At 36.0% G+C, this 26,997-nt stretch overlaps 1 protein-coding gene across 1 annotated transcript in view; it reads right to left on the bottom strand.

The window, feature by feature from the left end:
* Positions 1-26,700, bottom strand: part of FAP (fibroblast activation protein alpha) — a 73,913-nt gene extending 47,213 nt beyond the window's left edge. Inside the window, exons 1-9 of the mRNA XM_055308088.1 lie at positions 26,431-26,700; positions 24,963-25,142; positions 24,549-24,633; positions 8,058-8,156; positions 6,972-7,066; positions 5,957-6,031; positions 4,242-4,294; positions 844-916; positions 37-157 (exon numbers count right to left, since the gene is read on the bottom strand). Of these exons, the coding sequence (XP_055164063.1) occupies positions 37-157; positions 844-916; positions 4,242-4,294; positions 5,957-6,031; positions 6,972-7,066; positions 8,058-8,156; positions 24,549-24,633; positions 24,963-24,968 (607 nt within the window). The 5' untranslated portion in view covers positions 24,969-25,142; positions 26,431-26,700. The remainder of the gene's footprint in view (positions 1-36; positions 158-843; positions 917-4,241; positions 4,295-5,956; positions 6,032-6,971; positions 7,067-8,057; positions 8,157-24,548; positions 24,634-24,962; positions 25,143-26,430) is intronic.
* Positions 26,701-26,997: the final 297 nt, after the last annotated feature.

Below are 26,997 nucleotides of genomic sequence, written 5' to 3'. Positions count from 1 at the left end.
TAAAACAGTAACAGCAGAAAAACAGTACAGTTTTACCTTCATATACCCAGTCTGGGATTCCATTGAATATTTTATTTTCTCTTCCATTATGTGTTATTTGAAAAGGTGGGTCTTCCGGTCTTTGTTTCAAATAGATATTGTTTTGATAGACATATGCCTAGAAGTAATGGTAAGTGAGTTAATAAGGAGAATTCCATAAGAAACACAATGAAGTCTGGACATTTGTATTAACTACTTATCTAACACTTACAAAATGAGTGGTAATCCATTTTGAAATGTGAAAAAGATTCACAACTGAAGTATCATTTTAATAGGTCAAAAAACCAACCAATTCACATTAATTAACATCAATTATGATTTTTAAAGTCTATACCAAATAAAGCATAAAGTCTACTATTGTATATGTTGTTTTATTACCCAAATAAATAATTGTGTATATTAACAGAAAGTCAAATAAATCTTTGAATATTAATAGCTAGCCAGATCTAATCTTTATTTAGAGTCCTTAAATAAGAGCTTGGACAAAATTTCATGTTGTCTGAAGCTAGTCTGGGAAACTTGTGAAAACCATATTTTTCCTCAGCTTTCTGGCACAACGCATTCTGGCTGAGTATGAGGATAAAGTTTTTGACTGCGATATTTAAAGAAGTCTATCCATGAGCTTGAGATTTTGCGGAATTCTCAGATGAGTTTCAATTTATCAAAACTCTTCCCGTTTTTAACCACTAAAATAGTCATGAATTTTTTTTTTTCCTTTCAGGCAGGGAAATTTAACAAAGGCCAAAATCAAATGGCTCCTCTTTTATTTAAATGATTAAACACTTCTATAATTTAAACACTTACTAATTTACTCCCAACAGGCGACCAGCATAAATACTGAATTGGACGAGGAAGCTCATTTCTTCTTATAAACTCTCTAGAAGGAAAAAAAAAAGAAAGAAAAAATAATAATAAACCTTGCTGTTCAATGGGAAAAAAAATGTCTTTATAAACAGAAAAAAGTAAACAAGAACAATGAAGGATCATCCTCTGCTTCTTTAAACCTAACAGAAAGAATGTGGCAGCAATGGCACTAGAGACATTGGGGTTCTTTACTAGGTACTTAAAAGTCATTTGACTTCTCCGGGTCTCAGTTTTCTGACCTCTCTAGTGAAGTGAATTAGAGATTTCAAAAAAGATTTATAGGCTGCAAAAGTGGGACTATCTCTAGAAATTATCTAAAAGAACCCCCTCCTTTTATAAAAAATAAACATGAGGTTCGAGGGATACGACTTTTTCAAATTACATAGCTGGTTCTTGGCAGACCCCGAAGTAAGCTCAAGCCTCTTACCCCTCAGGACTGTAAAATTTGTACACATCAGGCTGAGATGGTCGATGAAGTGCCTTCCAGCTCTCCAATGCTATAATTGTGCTGAAGTTTAATATGTACTCTTCCACATTCTCATTTACAACCCCCATCTCTGTGAATGCATATGCATTTCAAATTTTTGAAAATAAGATGCCATTTGACAATCTCCCCAGGGATCTGACTTGAAATCAGAAAAGGAAAGGAACATCTGATCTCAAGCTAAACTGAAAAACAGATCATACACTGGGCAGTATGCCTTAAGCTTGCAAAGTTCTCCACCCATGGGGAAATTTCAAATATTTTATTGGCCAAAAATCTCACTTTGATGCCTAAAGTTGCCCTGCAAATACTCAATTGACTAACTTGCACTGTGGAGCTTTTGTCGTTCTTCAGCAAGAATGTGTTCAGATTTTTACAAGTGCTAAAGAGTCATAGGATGCTATGCCCAAGTTTTGACTATTATCTTCTTCAAGATCATATTAATGGTTTTATTAGGAATGCTTTTGTGGAGACACAAAACAAGACTTGCCTCCAATGTATAAATTGAGGAGCCTGAAGACTCTTTGGCCTCCTCTCCAAAAACTAACTTTAGCCTGGCTTGAACATCTGCCTGGCATTTCTACTTTTCTCATTCTTTTAAAGGAGAGACACCTGCAAAGGCTTGTAACCCACACTACTCTGATGTAACTTCTTAGGTCGTGCAGCCTGAGGCCTAGCATAGCAGGGGCAGGTCAGTTTTGCTTGGGAAAAGAGTGATGCCCCCGGAAAAGAGAGAAACCATTGGTGCTGCAGTGAGAATCCTGCCTGCCAGAGGACAGTTTATGAGCAGCAGGCACCAGGAAGGGCCAGACTATATTGAAAGACATGAGGAATGATCCAAAAAAGAAGACATTCTTCACCTGGCTACAGTTTTGTGTCAAGCCAGGGTTCATGCTACCTTTGACATTGTAACACTGTCTCAGGTTTCCATATGCTGTGGAATCATCTAAGCAGGCATTCAGACAGCGCCAAGCTGAAAATCTCAGCACATAGGCTCTTCATGACTGGCAAGTCACCACAGCTGCCATTTTCTGTTTTCTAAATAACTAACACTATGAGAGAAAGTGGAGGAGGCTGCTTACAAAGGCTGTCATCTCCTCAGTACTCCTTCCCATGCTTGAAACCAGAAGTATCTTCATTTGCTCTGTGGTAGATTTTTATAGACTCTTCAGAGGCACATAGAAAACTTGGAATTAGTGATATTTGGTCTTGCCTTGAATCTCAACAAATTTGTCATCCCTCACTTCCTAAATTATGCTATATTTGCCTGACAAAAAAGAATCAGTCTGGCAAATTAGTTGTACAGGAAAGAAAGGAAGAAAGAGGAAGAAAGCAAGAAAGCAAGCAAGTTTGACTAAATTCACTGCACAAAAGCTAAATACTTAAAATGATTCTAGGCTGTAAAGCTTATACAAGTCATAATTAAAATATTAGTATTGTCATCTTCTTTTGGAATGCTATTTAATTTGTTGAACCTCGACATAGGTAGGACATGGAGAATTGCAAAATGATTATAAGAAAAATGAGAAAATGTTTAAAGCTTCAAGAAGTGCTGAAAGAGTAAAGGTTTTTATTTCACTAGTTTCAAGTTTTCTTGAGAGCGGGGCTAGTGCCTCAAATTCATCTGTATCTCTCCCACACATGCTTTTCACATAGTAGGTGTTCAATAAATCCTTTTTGAATTTGATGATGATGTGGATATAGAGAAGAGAAAGACCCAGAGTACATTAGATGACTTCAGGTTCTACTTTATGTAGCTGTTCCTAGTTCTTAATTTGACAGTTTAAGATCAGAGTTATTCTTTCCTGAACTTTTAAAATAAGTAGATTTTTTTTGGATTTTTGTGCTCTTGCTGGACAAAAGAGGAAATAGACCATAAAATTTTTCAATACCTCTTAAAGCCATATACTTATTTTTCCCTTTTATATAACAGCAAATAGGATATCACATTAAGACGAGTAACAAAACCAATTCATTGTCCATACTTAGAGTGATTTTTCTAAAGTGCAAATCTGATCATGTCATTTCCCATTTAAAACTCTTCAGTGATTCCCTATTGTCATCACAACGACATCTAAAACTCTTCTTGTTTCCTCATTATTATTTGGCCCTTGCTTCCTGGCCCCAACTCCTTCCCAACCTTACATTACCTCTCACTAGTCGGCATGCCCTTCTCCAGTTTCAACTCAACTGACCTACTTTGAGTTTCTGGAACATTCCATGCTCTCCCTTCCCTTTGGGCCTTTACATGTTATTGCTTCTGCCAGGAATTCTTTCACTATGTCTTTGCCTACCTACTCACTCCTTTTTTTTTCTTTTAATCAAGTAGCATTACAAATAAATAAAGAAAATTATATAATAGGTTAACAATTTATCCACAACCTAAATTTAAGAAATACTTATATTTTGCAATGTTAAATAAAATCGATTTAAAAAACAATTAATGGAGTATGTGTTCAAGTACAACTAATATTGCATCTCCTTCCCTTCTGCTTCCTTCCAATGAAGTAGCCATTCTCCTGAAAGTATTGTATCATTCCCATGCATGTGTTTGTATTTTCAGTACGTATGTTTACTTCCATAAATGGTTTATTTATACTGTGGTGTCCCAAAGTAGGGAAAATAAAACTGCATTATGCGTAAAAATGCAAGGTATTAGTCAAGTAAAAAAAGGTAAATATTCCATAAAAGTATTTCTTTAAATTTCTTAAGTGTGATGGGTACACATCCACTGTAAAGCAGTAAGAAACTAAAATCAGTAACAAGAGAATGTAATCTTAACCTCAAAACAGAATTTGGAATGAAAAACTATAATAGATGTAAGTATTATGAATAAATAGACATGAAATTTTACCCATTATTGAGGTTATAGATGTGATATGTTGCTGTGTAAGAGTATCTCCAAAGCTGTCAGAAAGAGGAGAGACAAAGACACATTATGATTCTTAAAAAAGCTTATATTAATAATGTATCATCACAAATCATTCAACTCAAAATCCAAAATTATAAAATGACAATTTTCACAAGGCACTAGGAAAGATATGTTTCAATTCCAAAAGAGTCTTCATTTAAAGAGTTTTACTGTGGACTTTTGTGCTGTTTGTCTAAGTTCCAGAACTAATCTCAGCAGTGATTCAACCCTCACTCCATAAAAAGCATATCCGAAGACATTTCTTAATATAAAAAGCTTTCTTTGACACACTCTCTCCTAAGAATTTTCCCTTTATGCTTTACCTTGATTGAAGTGAAACCACTATGATCTCCATGGCCATAAGGATTACCCTACACCTGTGTTCATTACAACGATACCCTCTAAAATTAGGTAAAGAATTTCATTCAACACAGGTTTTGTTACAAAATGTTTATCTTTCTTTAAATTTAACACTTTTAAAAATAATAGAAATTGAAAAATAAATAGAAGATATGTAGTTTATAATTCCTCTTAAAAAAACTGCTCTTTTTCTCATTAAGTATATTTGTTCTGTGGTTAGGGAATAATATAAGTATTATTTTGGATTTTGTTTCTTAGAAGAGCTTTCAAACTCTTGGCAAAGAAACTCTAACTGGTTGAAATGCGTCTTCCTAAAGATTTCCAGTGACCAGGACCTGGTCCAGTGGAAAATAATCAGCAGACAAGAACAGCTGCGGAGGGGAAAGATTAACTATTCATTCTGTGTATTAAGAGTTTTACGTCTCACATGGGATATTAGAAACGGCGATTAAAAGATTGTCTATCTAAAAGTAATTACTAGAAGTTTAATTTGATAATAAATTTTTGTGCCTTATTACAAAAAATAATTATCTTGGAGTTGTATAAGTAGATAAAACAAGATAATTAACTCCCCTCTTCGACTTCATTCGGGAAGGGGAAATTAAGTAAGGGTAAATGGTTATGGTTTGGTAGGATTCTCCTTTTCCAGGCTTCTGAACACACAAATTTAAACCCTGGTCTAGGGATCCCTGGGTGGCGCAGCGGTTTGGCGCCTGCCTTTGGCCCAGGGCACGATCCTGGAGACCCGGGATCGAATCCCACGTCGGGCTCCTGGTGCATGGAGCCTGCTTCTCCCTCTGCCTGTGTCTCTGCCTCTTTCTCTGTGACTATCATAAATTAAAAAAAGTAAAATATTTAAACCCTGGTCTACCACTGGCTATGTATTATTTTACCTGAGCAAGTGAATTAAATAGGTTACACGTTGATTTTCCCATTTTCAATAACAATAAACTTTCAAGAGGTTAAAATATGTGCGAACTAATGATTTGTGAAGTCAAATAGCTTTAGAAATACAAGTATAACTCTCCCATTTCTGATAAGCATCAGTGCCCCAAAATGTATCCCCCCCCCCCAGAGGAAAGTAGTTTCCACTACCTGGATGATAACCAGACAAGTACACCAAATTCTGAATTATTTGTGTATGTTTCAGTTATACTTTGGGGGCTCATTGAGAACCCACATTAACTTCTTGAATATTTAGATATAAAAATATACTCTTGCTTCCTCTTACTTTTACAAGTCAAACTGTGGATTAGTAAGAGATATAAACAGATATACCCAAATTAAATAGTCCATACCTTTGAATAATCACTTTCTAGATATGCAAATTGACGATCAGGTGATAAGCCATAATTTGAAGCATTCACACTTTTCTGAAATTATAAAGAAGTTGATTAGAATACAGAAAAAAAACCCACCCAGAACCATGTAAATGTGTAGTTCTAAAAGGATATCATATAACTGATATACTCCTACATACATATGCCTTCGATGCAATTTTTAAAAATGTTTACATAGCACTTACTGTATACAAAGAAATTTATTAAACATTATGAGAAGAAGATGTGATAAATAGGGTATACCTTGTGATTTCTAGAAGCTTAAAATGTTAAGCTTGAAAATCAGTAATGTATTGCAAATTAGAAAGTTCTATTAAAGATATATAAATATAACATTGTCAAAGCATTAAAAAAAGAAGAGATCAAATCCAAATGAGAAGATCATTGATTGCGCAGAGGAGGAGAGTATCATCTGAGCTTGACTTTAAAATATTAGTAGGGTTTTGAGGGTGGAGAAAGCAAGGGGACTGAGAGCCTGGGAGTTAGAGCAGCACGCACCTACATCTCCTAGCTCTTGTTTATTGAGCGCGTATTCCGTGTTAGGCACCGTTCTACTACATTCCAATGTTACATCACTTACCTCTTGTAGAAACCCAGATATATCTTATTCTTCCTACCCTTTAGAGAGAAAAAATGAGGCACATCGTGGCTAGTGTAGTGAGGAACCCTATATAACTTTCCATAACTAGGGAATTGACAGACTTGTATTGGAGCCTCGGTTTCCCTGTGATAAAGACTGAGTTCTTGACTCTTGTTTCTTGCTACATTTTTTTCCACAGAGAAAGAAAGATGCTAGGCGATTGAGAGAAGGCCAGGGCAGTAGTCTAGTGTGACCAGAAGAGAGAATTTGACAATTTCGTGAGAGATGGAGCCAAGAAGGCATGTTGAGTCCAGATCAAGTGCTGAGAGTTTGGTCCTTGATTAGTGAAGAAATGGCAAAGTTTTGAGGAGGAAGATGATGTTGGATACATACCATGGTGGCATTACTCAAAATGGTATATGATTCTCCTGTTTCAATATTGTAATATACTATATCATTATCTGTAGACTGATGAAGATATTCTTGTCCTTTAAACAAGAAGGAAAATAAACTTGAAATGATCTCCCTTAATAGGAAATACATTTATAAGAAAGAGAAACCTCTCTTATTTCACAGATTTACTTTGTTTTTCTTCCCTGTCCAGGACATTGCTTTGTCAGATTTAAAATAATAAGTTGACAGTGGAAGGGATGAAAGGATGCTCTTACTCTACTCTCCACAAAAAAAAAAAAAATGCTATGTTTACTAGTAGCTGTCCTATAACGACCAGTTCAGGGTGCTTGGGAATAAAATTTTCTCTGTGTTACGAGGATGATAAACTAGTTTAAAATGGTATGTTTGTTTTGCAATGAAAGGATACATGACTTTTGGGTTGTGTTTGATTTAATTTAAAACCCATTTGATGTGCATTTTATTTCCTAAAGAGAAGAATCAAAATATTCAAATCTGTTCAGTTGTACTTTAGATATAAACTATAACGTCATAAACAATGTAGTTGACCTTACTACTTGTTTGGTTAGACTTATTTGACAACATCCTATTTTGGAAACTTATATGAAAATATCAATTTTTTGGCCCATGAAAGATTTTTTTGTCAGAGGAAGATTTGTCCATTTCTCAGATATCCAGGTTGACAATGGAATTTCTCTTTTGGTAAAGTTCTTATGACATCTCCTTTTTTTTTTTTTTTAGTTTTTTTTTTATGACATCTCCTAAATAGGTGCATATCTCCCATTCTGAAGAACCATACAATATGCTCAAATTATTCTAGCAATGCACTCTCAATTTTTACTTTCTTGCTGAAACTCTAAGTCGCATCATTACTATTGGGTAAACGCAGACCAAATGATTCTGCCAAAGGTGTTTTGGTGGCCACTTGACTTATATAAATAATTGCTCTTTCTTTCCATTTCAGATGATATGGCTTCGGTTACCATAGAGATGCATTGGTACTAAAAATAAAAACAAAAAAACACATATTTTTTAAGAACTCAGAAGATAAACAAATAATTCACTTACCTGAAATCCAGTTTGGAAAAAATGTTTTATAGGCAAATGTCCCATTTAAAATATCCTCCAGTGTGAGTGCTCTTGTTGTACTTCCTTCGGAGTCATGAACTTTGGGAGAAATGGAAACATTATTACTAAAAAGATGATTAAATTTAAATAAATTCTCTCATCTGTTCTATCTCATGTAATGAAAAGACATGCCGAGCACCTGGGTGGTTCAGTGGGTTGAGCTACCGACTCTTGGTTTCTGCTCAGGTCATGATCTCAGATCGAACCCCAAGTGGGGTTCCACGCTGAGTAAGCATGAAGCCTGCATAAGATTTTCTCTGTCCCTCTCTCTCTGCCCCTCCCCCATCCCATTTGCATGCACACACATTTTCTCTCTTTCTCAAAAAAGAGAAGAGAAGAGAAAAGAAGACCTGCCATCGCTAAACATTTGTTTAACTCCTGTCTCAAGATCTGTAAGCATTGTTATCTCCCTGATGGACAGGCTAATGAAGGCCTAGAGGCCGTTTGCTTGCCTAGAAGGACCAGAGGGTGTCCAGGAGGGCCATGTGGAGCAGCAGGGACGCTATTCAGGCTGTGCAGAGAAGTCAGAGTATTTTAAAAAAAGATGAGATGATGTTCCAACAACTCTAAACCGTGCAAAGCTGGGATTGCAGACTAGTCTAAAAACCTAGTCATTTAAGCTGTTCGTTGTATTTTGTCATAGATGCTTGGCTTGGATTACTACTGGTTTATCAACAACATAGTTTAGCATCCTCTTTGGTCAGAAGAGGTCAGCCCAAATCTTTACCTTCAGACACCTCAAGAGAAGAGGCATTAATGAACCTAGATAATTTCTCATCCTGACTGGGATTTTTATAGAGAAAATGAGCCACAAAAACCCACAAAAGCCACATCATCTTAACAATTCCAGAAGTAGGGTTTTGCCATGTAAAACCTCGCCAAAGGTAGCTCACAAACCACAAGCAAATTTCACCTATATTTGAATCTTCCAAAACAATTGTGTTTTTCAAACATGACTCTATTCTCAGAACACATTCATTATAGAGCTCCCAAACAGTCAGATACGCCAGATGGATAGTATGGCAACCAACTTCCAATCCTCCTTCATATCCATATTGCCATTCTCTATCCCTCCCACCCTACCCCTTCTCCAGGCCATCACTTACAGAACCAAAACTTAGAAAAATGTCCTATACCTTGAATAGCAGTTGTGAATCTGGTATTTGCCCATGTAAAAATAAAACTGTCGAAGATGAGAGCTATAACTTTATCCTCCTGCTAAACTCTCTCACAGCTTTCCATAACTCTTAGGATAAAGACCAAATGTTTGTCTGAACTATCGGCCCTAACTGGTCTGGAATGGCCTTCCTGTTCCTTCTTGCCTCTCTCTCATTACTTTTTAGACTCCAAACATGCTGGGCTTTCTGTTCTTCAGATACTCATTTCTTTCTCCAGGGCTTCTGCGCCTCTTTGCACCTTCTCCTCTCTTGTTGCTTCTATTCAGGCTATAAATGCTTAATGTAAAGGTCACTTTTCTGGGAAAGCCCTTCTGATTTAGATCTGGTCCTCTTGTTATATATTTCCATAGACCATGTTCATTTTCTAAAAAAAAAAAATATTTGTCTTAATTTGTAATCTTACATGTATTTGAGTGATTATTTTATTACTATTTCTCCACTTTCCACTGTATTCTCAAAATAGTTGCCATAAGACCAGGGACCATATCTAGTTTTGCTCACCATCACATCCCTAGTATCTAGAACATAATAGGCATTTAACAAATGTCTGTTTAATGAATGAACACATGAAATGAAGAATGGATGGATGGATGAATGGATGGATTGATGAGATTTATGCCCTCTTTTTTTTAAAGAATCATTCTACTACTAATTTCCTATATGGCTTTGGTAAGTCAACCTCTGGCATCACAGCTTGCTCACCTGTAATATTATAAAAGATTGAACTAGAAAATGGTGATAATGCTTCCAGTCCTACCAGACTAGCTTTTGAAATTTGAGACTCAGCATGCTCTATAACCTTGTAATTACATAAATGTACAGCCATGTGATGAGTTAGTTGACCAACTGGATAACAGCATCTTCTGCTATTTTAACTGATACACACTGATGATGTATGTGCTCCATATGCTTAATTAGGACCCTGAATCATTTTCTTAATTTACTAGAAATTATTCTGATGGCTATAAGAACACAAGAGGCTGATAAACCCCTTTGCAATCAGACACTAATAACACTAAGTTATTCTGTTTTTGAGATATTTATCTTCTTACATTCTCTTTGAATTCTAAGTAAGGTTGTACATGCCATACAGTTATTCATAATAAAAATTCTTCTATTTACTTAAATGGTCTTGTATAAAATTTATACCACTGATTTTATAATTCCTATTCAATGAATTAAAGACCATTTAACTACAATAACATTAGAATACTTGTGAAGGATTTAATTAAATTTTACTTAACTCTCCTAAAAGGAAATTACAATCTGTTTCTAATACAGTTAAGGGGAAATTCTAACACTATTTGCAGTGGAAATTACTTTCCTTTTTGAGATACGTTTAATTTATGTCTACACAATCCTGAACATATAGATGAAAAAAATTTCAATTCAGTGAATCCTTTATTGTGAATACTAAAAATAAACCCCTAGATAATTGGTCTTAAAAAGACTTTTTGTGATATTAATTCAATAAGTAAATATAACCTTGGTGGTTTATTTATTTACTTTTGTTTATATACTTTTTCATCTAGCAGAAGTTATGCTTTGATTATGGCTAATGACTTACATAATAGATTTTCCTATTTAAATATCCTTGCATATAATTTTCCTTGCTTGCAATTATGCTTAATTGAGAAATTCACAGCAGTTAATCTTCATTTCTATAGAAGGCTAAATTAAGTGAAGTAATTGAAATGAAACATTTAGCTCTATGCTTGGCACATGGTAATCAGTGAATAAATGTTAGCTTTTGCTATTATTGTAACATCAGTATTCTTTCCATATTTTTTCCTTTTTTAAAATTTGAGTATAGTTGACATACAATGCTACACTAGTTTCAGGTGTACAACATAGTGATTCAACAAGTTTATACATTCATTATGTTATGTTCACCACAAGCGCAGCTACCATCTGTCCCCATACATCGCTATTACAATATCACTATGTTCCTTATGCTGTGGCTTTTATTCCTGTGACTTATTCATTCTATAACTGGAAGCCTGTATCTCCCACTCCCTTTCATCCATTTTGCCCAACCTCCTACCAAATAAATATTCCTTTAAAAAAAAAAAGATTGTATTTATTTATTCATGAGAGACACAGAGAGAGGCAGAGACATAGGCAGAGAGAGAAGCAGGCTCCCTGCGGGGAGCCTGGTGTGGGACTCAATTCCAGGACCCTGGATCACACCTGAGGCAAAGGCAGACGCTCAACCAGTGAGCAACCGGCATCCCATCCCAAAATAAATATTCTTGAACAGTGTTTCCCAAACTAATTCGACCATGGGAACTGTTTCGTTTTTAAATATCTACTAAAATCACAGTAAAGGAAATGCAGTTTCAGATTAGACTATTAGTATGTATAATTAATGTTCAGTTTCATTTTACTATGATGAAATTCATCAGTTGTGCTTAGAACATTTTGGTCATCTTATACCTCCATAACTGAAATATCACAATTATGATCAAAATAGGGTTAGTACTATTATCACATATATGGATAAATAAAATTAACAAAAAACAAGAGTTTCAAATTATTTTTAGAATACCTACTCTTTTTCCTTTTCATATCATTAACAATCATTCTGATCCATGTCAGATTTCTCAGAAAGCTTTTAGGGATTTGTTATTTACTCTATTAGAACGTCTAATTCAGAGTATCCAAGAAAGTGTATTGCATATCATTTCCTAGTTAGTCATTTATTTTAAATGGGTGAATAGGAGCTATAAATGCCAATAACATATATATATAGAACTTAGCATATGTCCTATTATGACTCAAAATATCTGAAAAGCAATTTTAAACATGTATTAGCTATACTACTAATTATTATAATGATAATAAGCCCCACCAACACCCAAGAAGTGATGAGTAGATGTACAAAACACATATCCAGAGGAGCCAGCTATATTGATGTGGAAACGAGGAAGGTTCATGGCACAGATTTAGGGTAGGCAATTGCTCTTAACCTCACATGTGGTGTAGCCAGGGCTCAGAAGTTGTGATTATGCCAGAGCCAGGTTGGGATCAGAGTAATACCAAATCATGGGAATAAGTTAAATTAGGAATTCTTTCTCCTGAAAATGGCTACATGTTCATAAATACAATGGAGTAATGTATCTGTTCTGAGAAGTTGCATTAGGTCACATATTATGAGTTATGAGACATGAAGTTTACTCAGAATTTCCTATCCAAGCTTTGGTTCTTTGTACATCTAGAAAGACCATAAACATAATTATGTTTCACTATACCATCAGTGTTGACCTCTACGTCAGCTACCAGGAGAAATGAACTTCCAATGGGTTCTATGAAAATGTTATTGGCTTATTGCTATCTCAGTGCTTACCTAAATTTATTATACATGAACCATTTTCATCTCTGTATTTATGGGAGTTGTATAAGGTGTAGGTGTTTCCCCTTGACAGTAGTCCGTATTTGATTTTTTTCACTATTATATGCCCAGTAGCCAGGACAGTACTTAGCATAGAGTGAGAACATGATAAATAGTTGTTGAATGAAGAAATAAATCAACTGAACAGATTTTATATTAACTTACTTTCATTAATTCTCCCACAAAGATATGCCTGCCCTTACTCTTTACCTTCCTGTGGATGTTGTGAATTTCACATGTACACTCTTCTACCTGGACGTGTCTTCATTTGCAGACTGTGTCGAAATTTATTCTTGGAGTCACTGGGACTGTTTTTTGAAAAACAGATTCCTAGTCTTTATCTTAAACCTATTGATTCAGAATCTCTAGGCTCTGAGGCCCTGGTAGCTTTTATTTTTACCAAGCCCTTCAGTTGATGATTCTGCAGTTTAGTGATTTCATTGAACCTGCTTGATTCATTGAACTCCTGTGGCTATCAGTGGACTTGCTCCTTGCCTATAAACTCCTGGTACATGAGTGGGGCTAGCCTGCATAGCAATCCATACCTCATAGACATAGACACCCTACAACTAAGTGTTGATCATGGCTTTTAAGGAATGTTAATGGTCTCCTTTAACATTTATACTCCCATTCAGTCCTCTTGCTTATTGCTTTGAGGCTATGTCCAAATGGACTCTTCTTTGGGTATATTCCTTCTGCTGATCCTTGAAGAATGAAGTAAGTGGACTGATTCTGCCCCAGATTAGATTAAAGGGAGATTGCAGGGAAAGCATGGAGGTCATTGTTTTCTAGTGGTTTGAGTGCATGATAGTGTGTAAATCAGTATAAAGTGCCACTCCATGGCATCAATCACACTCAACAAGTTCCAGTCACTTGGAAAAGATTCCACTAATAGTTACTGAATGAATAAGTAGATTTTCATGCCCTTTTCTAAATAATGTTTTAATTTGGAAATAGAATTTTCTGATTATTTTGGAAGTTCAGTTTTGACATCTATAATTTTTAAATTAAATAACTGGACAGAAGCACAGACCAATTCTGAAAGCATATTTCTCTTCTATATGTAGCTGACACTCACTTGGTTAACACTTAACTCCCGATAGTGCCCTTAAATTCAATTCGGTCCATTGTTAGCACAAGTTACTCATACACTGCTTAAATACTCTAATTAATTGTACTTTAGTTATTTGCATTTTCAACTTATTAAAGCCAAGCTGAAAATTGTTTCAATTACAAATCCAAGAAATTACAATTCACAGAAATGATTCACAGTAGTGATTCACTGTTTTCCTACTTCTCTCTTAAAGCTTTGTGTATCCATTATTAGGACTTTGTTTCTATTTCTGCCATTTAATTTTCCAGGCCTGAAAAATCAAGAGCGTCAGAGCAGAGCTATCTGATGTTAGCTCTGATATTCATTGTCAACTAAATGAGAAAATATGGTTCAAGTGGGCACTCAAATTGCTGGAAGGTCATTTTGTTTTCACTTTTGACCTTGATTTGGAAGCGATGCTTATGAGCCACCTCAAGGAAAGTGATGGGAGCTCCCAGGCACACCACACCTGTGTGTCTGTGGGGTCTGTAGAGATGCTCTCTGGGAAGAGGCCTCACCTCCAGCCATCATATCACATGGAAGGAGCGCCACAAGGACAAGTGTAGGAAATACTAGGATGTGAAATATACTACTTACAAACTCATATGATATTTCTGCAAAGGCTGACAACTCTGAACAAAAGATAGAACTGAGGCAACTTTAGATCAGTAATAATTTACTAGGTTCTTATAAGTACCAAACATACTACATGCATTGGTCCCATTAAATACTCACAGCAATTCTCAGACATAAGTACTATTATTAGCACCATTTTACAGATTAGGAAATGGATATTAGAGAAGTAAAGCAACTTGCCTAATACATAACAGAGATGGAGTTTAAATCTACTCCATCTGATCTTAGAGGCTGGCATTTTATTACTACGCTGTGATTAAAAGTGAAAGCACATGTCAAAACAACAACAGCAGAACAAAATAAACACAAAAATAAGGTCAAGAACCAAGCAACACACAAAAGGGTAGAATAATTACACCTCAAAATGTAGGTTAAGAGAAAATGAGGCAATTTGAGCTTTGTCGAAGCGAAGAGGTCACTGAAGAATCTAGTAGTTCCTAGTTTCTGAAAGCAATTTTCTGTGGTTCTCTCTATAAATAACACTGAAAACGTAAGTCAAAGGAATTGTCAGGTTTTTAAAAGTCCATTTGTGTATTGTGTGATTGTTGTGCTATGTTATTTTAATGAGGGAATTTTTTTCATGATCTCTAAAGCTTTGAAGATCAGAAGATATGGTCAACACAATGCATAAGAACAGGAACAATACCCTAAAGGAAAGGAGGGAAACTGAGTGGGGAACAATTAGAGAGGAAGACAAGCCATGAGAGACTCCTAACTCTTGCAACAAAGGATTGCAGAAGAGGAGGTGGGTGGCCGGATGGGATAACTGGGTGACAGGAATTAAGGAGGGCACATGATGAGACGAACACTGAGTGTTCTATGTTGGCAAGTTGAATTAAAAAAAAAAAAAAAGAACAGGAACAGTCAATGTCATTTGGGTGATCCTCAAAGTGAAAGCCAACCTTGTGTATTTTTTTTAAGATTGTATTTATTTATTCACGAGAAACACACACACACACACACAGAGAGAGAGAGAGTGAGAGAGAGAGAGAGGCAGAGGGAGAAGCAGGCTCCATGCAGGGAGCCCAACGTGAGACTCAATCCAGGGGCTCCAGGATCAGGCCCCAGACTGAAAGTGGCACTAAACCGCTGAGCCACAGGGGTTGCCCCCTCCTTTGTCTTTTTGAAGCTCACTCAGTCTCCTTTGTCAGCTCATCTTCTAACCTCTACTTTAGATTTTGGTGTGGCTCATATTGCTGTTCCTTGGGGTCTAAGGAAGAACGACTTTCCTCAGCCATTTCATTCTCCCACGATATCTATTACATATCCGTGGGCCGACTCACCTCCACCATTGCTGTCACACCTGAAATCCCCAGTTGAATTTCTTCTCTGGATTCCAGACCTGTCTATTAAAACTTCCTCCTTAACATCTCTGTTTGCACATCTCTCAGGCATTTCAAACTCACTATGTTGAAAGCTAAAAATAAAAAAGAGTCCCAAGCTGTCCCTCCAGACTTCTCTAAGTCTCTAAGTCAATGGCACTGTCACCCACGTAGTTCCTCAATTCAAATACCTGGAGTCATCCTTGACCTCCTCCTTCCTTACTGCTTTTGTCCAACATCCAAGCCTGACAACTCAGTCTCTAAGATCTCTCTCTAGTCTGGTTTTTTTTTTTTTTCCATTTCTACTGCACCCCCAAGGCCAAGCCATTTCTCACTAGGTAAACTATCATAGATGCCTAATTGCTCCACCTGCAACTTCATGCCTGGTATTTCATTCAAGTTTTAATCTACATTTTCCTAATGACTAATGATGTTAAGCATCTTTTCATGTGCTTATTGGTCATTTGTATACCTTTTTTGGGGGAAGGGGGAGCTGTCTATCCTTTCTTTTTAAATTGGATTATTTGTCTTTTTATTATTGATTTTTAAGAGTTCTTTATATATTCTGAATGCAAGTCCGTTATCAGATATATGATTTGCAAGCATTTTTTCCCATTTTTGTGGGTAGCCTTTTCACTTCCTTGGTATCTTTTTAATCCCAAAGCATTAAATTTCAATGAAGTTCAACGTATATACTTTTTATTTTGTTGCTTGTGCTTTTATCTGAGAAAGCATTGACTAATTCAAGAACATGAAGATTTATTTTTGTTTTAAGACTTTTATAGATTTAACTCCTACATCTAAGTCTCAGATCTATTTTGACCTAATTCTTTTGTATTGTGTGAAGAAGGAAGTCCAGCTTGCTTTTGTTGTTGTTGTTGCTATTGTTTTTGCATGTGGATATTCAGTTGTCCCAATACCTTTTGTTGAAAAAACTTTTCCCATTAAATTGTATGGCACCCTTACAAAAAAAAAAAAAAAAAAACAATGAAATATATATATATATATATATATATATATATATATATATTTAGTTTTAGACTCTAAATTGTATTCCATTGATCTATATGTATATCCTTATGCAAGCACCACACTGTTTTGATTATGTAAGTTTTGTAGTAAGTTTTGAAATAAGAAAGTGTGATTCCTCCAACTTTGTTCTTTTTCAAGATAGCTATTCTGGGCCCTTTTCATTTCCATATGAATTTTAGGTTCAGCTTGTCGATTTCTGTGAGTTATCTTGGATTTGGATAAGAATTACATTTAAGTTGTAGATAAATTTAGGGAGTATTGCCATCTTAAAAATATTTAGCTTTATGATCTATATAAATATTAAGTTTATGTAGGATGTCTTTCCATTTATTTAGATAATTTTGACTGTTTATTGTTAAGGTATAGAAATGCAATTGATTTTTATATATTGATTTTGTATCTTGAAACTTACCTAAAGTTTTTATAGTTTGAATAGTTTTTTGGTGAATTCCTTGAGATTTTCTATAAACCAGATTATACCATCTGCAAATAGAGACAGTTTTACTTCTTCCTTTCCAGTCTGGATACTTTTTATTTATTTCTTCTCCTTACCTAATTGCCCTTGTACAACCACCAAAAAATACTGAACAGAAGTGGTGTGTTCTTGATATTAGGGGGAAACCATTGAATCTTTTACCACTGTGATGTTAGCTGTGAATTTTTTGTAGATGTTCTTTATCAGAGAGAGGAATTTTGGGCAGCCCGGATGGCTCAGTGGTTTAGCGTCACCTTTAGCATAGGGCCTGATCCTGGAGACCTGAGTGAGTCCCACATCAGGCTCCCTACAGGGAGCCTGCTTCTCCCTCTGCCTGTGTCTCTGCCTCTCTCTCTCTCTCTCTTATAAATAAATAAATAAATAAACAAACAAATAAATAAATAAATAAATAAATTCCTAAAAAAAAGATAGAGGAGCTTCTTCCTAATTTTAGTCTGCTGGGTGTTTTTATAATGAAAGGGTATTCAATCTTTTTACTGTGCCTATTGAGATAATCATATGATTTTTGCCCTTTTTTCTATTAACACAGTTTATTATAGTAATTGATTTTTGAATGTTAAACCAATCTTGTATTCTTAGGATAAATTCCACATTGGTAATGGGATATAATTCTTTGAAGATCGCTGAATTTGGTTTGCTTGAATTTAGTACTTTGTTGAGGATTTTTTCATCTATATTCATAAGATATATTTCTCCGTCATTTTTTTTCTTGTCACATCTTTGTATGATTTTGGTTTCATGGTAACGCTGGCCTCAAGGAATGAGTTGGGAGGTGTTCTTTTATATTTTTGGAAGAGTTTGTGAAGGATTAGTAATAATTCTTTTTTAAATGTTTGATAGAGTTTACCAGTGAAGCCATCTGGGCCTGGGGTTTTCTTTGTGGGAAGTTTCTAAATCACTGAATCAATCTCTAGTTCTTACAGTTCTATTCTTATTTTCTATTTATTCTTGAATAAATTTGGTAGTTTGTATCTTTCTAGAAATTTTTCCATTTCACCTATGTTATCTGATTTTTTGACATAAAGTCTTTCTATCCTGTTTCTTTATTATTTTTTAAAAATTTTTATTTAAATTAAATTTAGTTAACATGTAGATTATTATTAGTTTCAGGGGTAGAATTTAGTGATTTAGCATTTGCATATAATCCCAGTGCTCATTACTTCAAGTGCCCTCTTTAATGTTCATCACCCTGTTACCCCACCCACCCACCTCCCCTCCAGCAACCCTCAGTTTGTTTCCTAGAGTTAAGAATCTCTTGTGATTTGTCTCCTTCTTGTTTTTATCTTATTTTATTTTTCCTTTCCTTATGCTCATCTGTTTTGTTTGTTAAATTCCACACGAGTGAAATCATATGGTATTTGTTCTTGACTGAGGTGTTTTGCTTAGCATAATACCCTCTAGTTCCATTCATGTTGTTACAAATGGAAAGATTTTGTTCTTTTTGATGGCTGGCTAATATTTCATTGTATACCTGTCTGGTCCCTTTAAAGAGATCTATCACCTCAGTTTTTTCACCAGGTATAAAATAATAATCTGTATAAAAAATTTAATTTAGCTACTAAGCAATTATACTCTTTTTATGATTAATGTAAATAAAGGTTAATAACAGCTGTAAGTTATTCTGTTTTCACTACTTTTTATTTCACAAAGATACTGAAATGAAAAATTCTTTACATATAAATACGGAATAAATTTAAAAAAAAAGACTGATTAGTATTTGGTTATCTTCCGGAAAGATCATTTCAATTTGTACCTACTGTATTAACTGTTATTACAATATATTTTAAAACTCAGTTTGACAGGTTTTTAAAAATGTTTATCCTGGATTACACATCCCCAATTGAACTTTAGAACTTTTTTTTTTCAAGGTATGTCTATGACTAGATGTTCTTGTGTAAGTTGTAACACAATTCTCTTGGAAATCAGAGACAGGTAAACCTCCTCTGCATTATGGGATTCATCCAAAGCCTGGCATTATTTTCTATATTATTTAGAATTTGGCAAAACTTGGAGAAAGTTTGGCAAGATTCATCTTCTGTGATTTTAAAATCCAAGTGCAAATTACGGAAATATAATCTGCAAAGTTGATTTATTTACACTTAACTCAAAAGCTCTTTTATGTTCATGAACTTTCTGAACCTTTTCTTCAGACTTCCTCAGACTTCCTCCAAAAGAACAGTGAAAATACAAGCTTAAAACTCTTAAGATGTTTTTGAGGGGAGTCTGTTTCACAGTTCTGAATGTTGATACTGGGAAAATTTCAAGCCTTAAAAACATATTCACATCTCCTTTGAAGATGATTTTGTCTCACATGTATCTTATTTTACAAAAAGTGATGACTGAGGTTATAGTAATAGTAATAATAATAACAGCAACAACAACAGTGGGTTTCTTCCTAACATGCAAACATTCTAAATTATATTTCTCCTTGCAAAATATTGATTTTTGTTCTATCTAAATTGTCCATGGATTCAGAAATCTCCTGAAATGAATTATATAGGGCATTACCTATCTAATTAAGTAATCACTATGCATTTTTATATGTGTGTATATAATCATATATATATGTAGATACATATTTTACTGTGTTAACTTGTTTACATGATTTTATCTCACAGCTATCATTCTCTTTTTGACTCCTTGAACTTACTTTCCAGTTGCATTTGGGACTTTGTGCCTGCATTTCCCTCTGCATTGAGGATGGCATCCTCCCTGTCCTTAAGATCTTAGCTCAAATATCATCTCAGAGAAGCTAACTTATGATCTTCATTACAGACTGAATTGTGTCTCCCAAATTCAGACTGAAGGTCTAACTTGCAATGTGACTATATTTGGAGACAGTGCCCTGAAGGAGGCACATAATTAAGATTACATAAAATCATATGGTGGAGCCCTAATCTAATAAAACTAGGGTCCTTATAAGAGAAAGAGGCACCAGAAGAATGTGTGCATAGAGAAAAGGCCATGTGAGGACACAGCAAGAAGGCGGCCATCTACAAGCAAAGGAGGGAAACCTCCAAAGAAACCAAACCTGCCTGCATCCTGATCCTGGACTTCCAGCCTCCAGAACTGTGAGAAAATAAATTTCAGCTGTTTAAGCCACGTCTGTGGCAGCCTTAGATGTCTAACACAACCCTCACTCTAGTTGTTCTTTATATTCATTTATTGGCTTATTATCAGACTGCTTTTTCCCAAGGATGGAGAAGTTGGCTTTCATGCCCCAGAGTGGTGGCAGTTATTTGGAAGGGTGCTTAACAAATCATTGTTGGACAAATAACCGACACGTCTAGGACCCACAGTGGACTGGACAGTATGGATACTGGATAACTGTAGGCTGCTATTCTCAGGTTTTTCATATTCAGTAGATTGTTATTTTTAATCCCTGGAGGAATCATACACCTCTTCCAGTCCAAGGGTTAAAAAACCAACTGTTTCTAGAAATCTGGCAGATACTGTAAATGAATGTGGTGTCTTGTGCACCATAAAATAAGAAGTTGTAGGGTCTGTGGCTGACTGGAGAATGTATTGCCCATCTAAAGATAGCACCTACTTCTCGACTATTACCATGGGCCCAGTGTTGTGAGATCTAATACTTAAAGAGGAGTCAAAAATCTAGGATTCCTAGGTGAAACCTGATTTTTAAAAATGTGCAACTATACAAATTTGTATAAAACACAGCAGACGCAAAACAACAGCAAAGGACAAACTGTTTAAAGGTAGACAAAGGATTTCAGGGAGATCAGAGGCTGGACTTAGAATGGTTCTCCTTTCACCAGAGGACTTAGAGGCCCCGCTCAGGGGAACTGAGATTTTCTCCCCACTGCATTCCCCCTCTTCTTTCTTTTCTTCCACTTTATCCTCTATCCCCACCTCCAACTTCCTTTACCTTCTCCCTTTTTCCTTTCTTGCTTTTGCGCCAGAGCTGCTCTTGTCCTGTATGAGTGCCCTGCACACAAAAGTTTCTGAAAAAGATTTATTTTTGATGCAAAGAGGTGGGGGATAGGAATGGGGATGATACCCAGGGGTAAAGGCTCCCTACTCTCAGCATTGAGAACACCTTTGAAATTGAAATACATCATGCAGTAGGGCCTACTTGCCATCCTTGTGTTATTTATCTATTAGAATGAAGGTAATGAAATTCTAGCTATCACTATTTCAGTAGCTACTCTGTTAAAATAGAAAAATAAGAGCTAAGATTTGTGGAGCATTTGCTTGTCATCATGTGGGGAGCTCTATACTCAGTAGAAGTCAAGGGGAGGGCAGTTCACACTAACCTTTCCCTTCACACATGAATTTCACAAATTCAGGTCTAGCAATTCAGAGACTGTAAATCATAAGGTAAAGCCATACAGACTTTACTTTTGAAATTCCAGAACCTCTATCACTGTCAAATTCCAGTTTTTTTGTGTTTGTGTTTATCTCATGAAATCTCTTGAAATGAGATTTCTGCATTTGTCTTTGGGGTTGGCAAAAAAGAGGGGGAAGGTGTGGAGGGGAGTTTCCATTCTTGGCCTGGTTGCATCTTCACAGGGGAAGTGGAGCAGCACTTCGGAAGAAGAGGCAAAGTGAACAGAGGCAGGAGACTAAGAAAGGGCCAGAAATGAATGGGGTGGGGGGTAGGCTGAGGCCAAGGTGGGGTGGCCTGGGACTAAGGGATAGAAACTCATATGTGCTTCCCATTTGGTGAAAATTAAAATAAGAAATTTTGAAACTTTTCCAAAAAAGTTATCCCTTATTTTTATTATTAGGTCGATGATCTAAATGGATCGTTTTCATTTCACCACTACATTTTCCTTTTTGTTCCTAAAATCCTGCCTAATTCCTCCACAGCTCTCTTAGAACTGTGGTTGGTGTTCCCAAGACCTTCTCCCTGTGTGGAAAAGTCCATCTCTCTCCTTCTTCCACTGGGACCTGGTGGGGAATGGCAGAAATCCCATCCGGTAGTGATGACCATCCCTCCATAGTGGGTTTTTATACCTTGCCTTTCACAAGGAACTCTAGACCGCTGCAGCACCTCTGTTTCCCAAGCAACTGGCACAATGTTGGGCAGATCATTGGTGGGATTTTCTTCAATAATAAATAAATAAGTGAACCAAGGTTTCTTAAGCGGCTCTTTAAGTTTCTCAAAGGAAGACTGTTCTTACACTGGAGCCAAAATCCTGAGCTAAGAATATGAGGCCACGTAAGGCCAATGTGAGGTAATGGGAATTCTGAGGAAGTGTGAGAAGGCTAACTGGGGACTCATTTGGCCTTGGATTCTCTGTTCCTCCTCCCCTTCTCCTCCCTTAGTACCTCAGATGCTATTCTCACATTGGGAAGAGGTGAGAGCAAAGCTCCTGACCTGGAAAGACTAAGGATTGGGGTGAGAAGACAGGAGGGAGATTAGAAGGATGCGTTTAGCATCTGGGCTGCCTGTACACTGGTTTGTGGGCTTCAACCTCCATAGTGCTCAGGAAAAGAAGGCAATGAATTGTCCCATGTACAAGTGGCATTCTGAGAAGTTCTTCAACCAACTTAGAGAATGACATTATAGATAGAAAAGATGCAGTTCTCAGCTTTTTTGTGTGTGTTATTTTTCTGTTGCTGAATCAGTAATAAAATTTCATCTAAAGTTTAATTTGATTACTCTTTCGAGAAATTACTTTGCTCTGATAATAATCCTGTTAGTTGAAAAAGAAGACTATGCTATGAATGACAGGACTTTTATACTATACATAGTTTATAATATGTAGATGTGTATAATATATACAAGTCTAAAATTGGGAAGAAGGTAAGGATTGAGATTGTATATAATTATACAAATGCCTATATATTATATACTTATATAGTTTTTATAAATGTATAACTATAATATGTTTCTCATTCAAAATTATATATATGACTTAAGTTCCAAAGTGCCCATGCAACCCAATCTTGCCTGTCGACATGGGGCAAGCTCACGATAATTTCCACACATTTTTGTTCTCAGAACATTAATTTTTGAGGGAGCAAAGTGTTAATTCCAAGTACTAGTGAGTCTTTCCAAACAAGGAGTTAATTTTGAATGGATTAGCATTCAGTAGGTCAATTGGACTTAATCCCTCATCTGACAGTTACTCCTCTGAGGGAAATATGGCCCAAACCCATGGAGTTAAGACACTGGTCTAAAAACAATTTTAACTTAAAAAAAAAAACATGAAAAATACGGATGCATACATACATCTCAGCAGCCTAAGAGTACTTGAGTGCCAGCAGATAGCAGAAATAAGGACTAAAGAACACTGCTTTCATCATATCGATTAACATCTCCATTTTGTAATCCTGTGAAAACCCCATTAGCATTTTGAATTTTTCAAAATATTTTTCTATATTTCATTTTTTTAAAGCAAAGGATCCTTTTTTAGCTAAAGGCTTACCATTGGTCTTACTTTACTGTCAGATAACCTGTAACTAAAAACATTTTCCCCCTCAGCTATCATAAGATTTTAACACTTATTAGTACAAACCTTTCCCCTTTTCCAAGACCCCAAGGCACAAGATCTGTTATTGTTGTCATTTTTTTTCCTGCTTTTGAATTTGAGCTACTCTTCATCAATTGTTTCATAAAAACTCATTCCCCTAATATCACTGGGCTATTTGCAGACAGCCTTAATTGAAATTTCAACTAGCCCAAATATTAGTTCATAGTATCTTGCAACTTACAGCAAATTGAGATCAATGGTAATCTTTTAAAGGGATCGATATATCACCAAACATAATGCTTGCTTGATAATAGTCTTCTAATCTGATTTTTCACTGCTACTGTATCTGGAGTAACAATTTCACCTTTTCTGTACAGCTATTCCTGGAATCTCTATTTTCCACCGCCTCCCTAAATTTTTGGAAAGTCTCATAATACAAAACTCCATAGGTTCTGTTTGGGCTTTTCCATTCTTACTTATCTTTATTTTCCATAAGGCAATCCAATAATGAAAAGCAACGTTAGTTAAAAATATTTTCTCTAAAGGCCTGTCCAGACTTGTAATTTAGCAGATAATGTGGAGGGTGTGGGGGTGATACGGAATAGTGCTTAGGTTTTTCTATTGCTGAAGTAATACTGGGAATCTCTTCCTACTCGTGCCTTAAATTCCTCAGTATTTCTGGTTGCTCAACAACATATCTGTGAGCTTATATGTCCTCTTAGAAATAACAGACTTACTTTGGGAAATAAGCACTCAGGAAATGTTCAATCACTTTTGACCATGCATTAGTGCATTTTCCGAGCTATCCTAGGCAGATAAGAGCAAATCAGAGAAAATTCTTACCTCTTGAAGGACGTAAGACAATGCACATCACCAATAAAGCAAGCACAGCAGAGGTGGCAACTCCAAATACAATTTTTAACCACGTCTACATAAAATAAAGAAAATTGACATATACACAGTTTCTGCTAAGTAGTAGAAATGGCAAGACTTTGTTTACACCTAAATCCTATTTCTTCCTCCCCACAAAGTCTTTGATTGTTTTCCACTGATCTGGCTATAATTGCTGGAATCCTCCCAGCTCTGCAAGGACAAATGTTTCTACAGTATATTTAGAACAATCTCCCAATCCCAACCCACTCCAGGAAGTACATACTTATGTACAAAACCTCACCTTCTAAACAATAGAAAACTCTGATCGAACTCAACTCAGCCAGTCCTCATTCTTTAGCAGTACCTGAGGCTGCATATACTAACCTTCATTTTTCCAGATGTTTTTGAAAGTTAGCTAATTCTGACTTCAGAGCGTGGGTCACCGGATCTGTGAAAACCGTTGAAAAGAAGCAAGTCTGTCTTCAGAGTTGGAAGCTGAAGCTAGGACAAGGTTTTTTTTCTTTCCACGGACTTTTGAATACCGTGCCAAATTTCAAAAGATTTCTGTAAAATTAGAAACAGATTTTGGGGGCGTTCTTGGCCTTGAAATGAACTGTGAGTGGCTCAAGGGAGGTTTTATAGCCTTCTCATCCTTGTAAATTCTACACCAACATCTGCTTACGTTGACATACAGAGGTTTTAGGATTTTCTTTCTTTCTTTCTTTCTTTCTTTCTTTCTTTTTTTTTTAACAAGTTCAGGTTTGTGTTTCATTTTCTTCTAGAAATCACTCACAGATCACTTTGGCAAGTGATTGCATTTTGTTGTAACCTTTTTATTTGCAACTAAAAGAAGAATTTAAAATAGTATGACTTCAAGGTATGCACAACATACACATATCTATTTTTTAGCAGAGAAGGAAAATTAAAGCTATATAAGATTTTGTGAGACATACACCACATAACTGCACATTTTTCTTCCTCTGGGAGATTATGAGGTACTTGCGGACAGAAATGTTTTTCTTTCAGCACAATTTCTTTGTCCATATAGCACCATATGCACTTTCAGTAAATACAGAAGTTTAAAAATTCAACTGTCTAAACCCACGACTGCTTTACTTTAAAGAAATAAAATGCCATCTGGTGAAATTTAGTATGGGTTAGGTGTGTATGCACAGGCCAGAAAGATGGAAAGATCAGTGAGAATAATTTACCAGCAGACCTTTGGAAGAATGGAAATGGCTTTGCAAAAGTGATATTTTTGCTTCCATCTCAGAATATATTCTGAGGGAGAAGACCTTTTAGTAATCATAAAGCCTCTAAAACAAATAAGAAAGCATTTGAAAACAGAAGTGAGTCTTAAGAACAATTTAGTTTGGGCTAAATCCATATAATTTCAAAGCAATCGGTCAACTTGACAGATCAGGAAAATGGTTGACTGGATTTTTAAAAAATACATACAACGCAACAGTGTCTTGGAGTACTCTGGCTGGCTCAGTGCAAGTCACTCAGGTAGATTCTGTGGTTCCACATAAACACAGCTGTTAACCTCCTGTGTCTTTAGTTTTTCCACTAATGATTTTTTTTTTCTGGAAGTTTATGATGCTCTCCACCTGACTAAAACAAACTTCATGATGACATTTCATGGGTTGTTCATGAAAGGTAATGAGGAAACAATACTGAAATCTGTTACCATTTGCTTTAATCAATTGGTTTGGCTACCATGGGAGGCTTTCTCCGGCAAACAGCAGGACAGTGGCTTGCGAACTTCCTTTCAGACATTCTCCAGACATCCCTCCCTGAATTCCAGTCTTATGAAAATTCTGTTGAGGAAAATGAGTCATTAAGCACTTACTGGCAGAGAGATGTAGCCACCCGGATTCTGGATGAGCCTCCCTCTTTGGCAGCTGATGGGACCAGCTCTTTACAAACTGAAGCAATGATTAAGAGTAATATCCAGGTTATGCTCTATACTTGCAGGTGTGTCCACTGATTGTGAGATGCTCAAATCCAAGATAAAAGCCACCAGCCAGGTTCCAAATGAACAGCTCTCATGTGGGTCCTCTCAGATTGATTGCCTCCTTTGGAAAATTCACACAGCATGTTCTCAGAAGTTCTATCCCAGCCTGCCAAAGCCCCAGAGTCTACAAGTACTTTTTAGTGTGTTATTTCCAAGATTTAACTTTCTGAAGAGTGACTGTAATAAATGATTAGGGTGTAATTAAAATGGCTACTATTCGCTTTAGCAATTAAAAGTGTACTGACGTGGACTGGTCTGAGTATCATTTAGGATTGCAGCCAAGTGTGGGTGTCTACAGGAGACTCATTTGATAGGTTCAATAGAGAAATTGAGGTGCTTTAAGTGGAACAAATTTAAGTTGAAACTGTTAGTGGGGGAAATTTTGAAGCTGAAATGTGTTTA

Source organism: Nyctereutes procyonoides, unplaced genomic scaffold, assembly GCF_905146905.1.
Source record: "Nyctereutes procyonoides isolate TBG_1078 unplaced genomic scaffold, NYPRO_anot_genome, whole genome shotgun sequence".
Lineage (NCBI taxonomy): Eukaryota > Metazoa > Chordata > Mammalia > Carnivora > Canidae > Nyctereutes > Nyctereutes procyonoides.
Note: the sequence above shows the minus strand (reverse complement) of the source record. Positions and strands in the feature narration are given on the sequence as shown.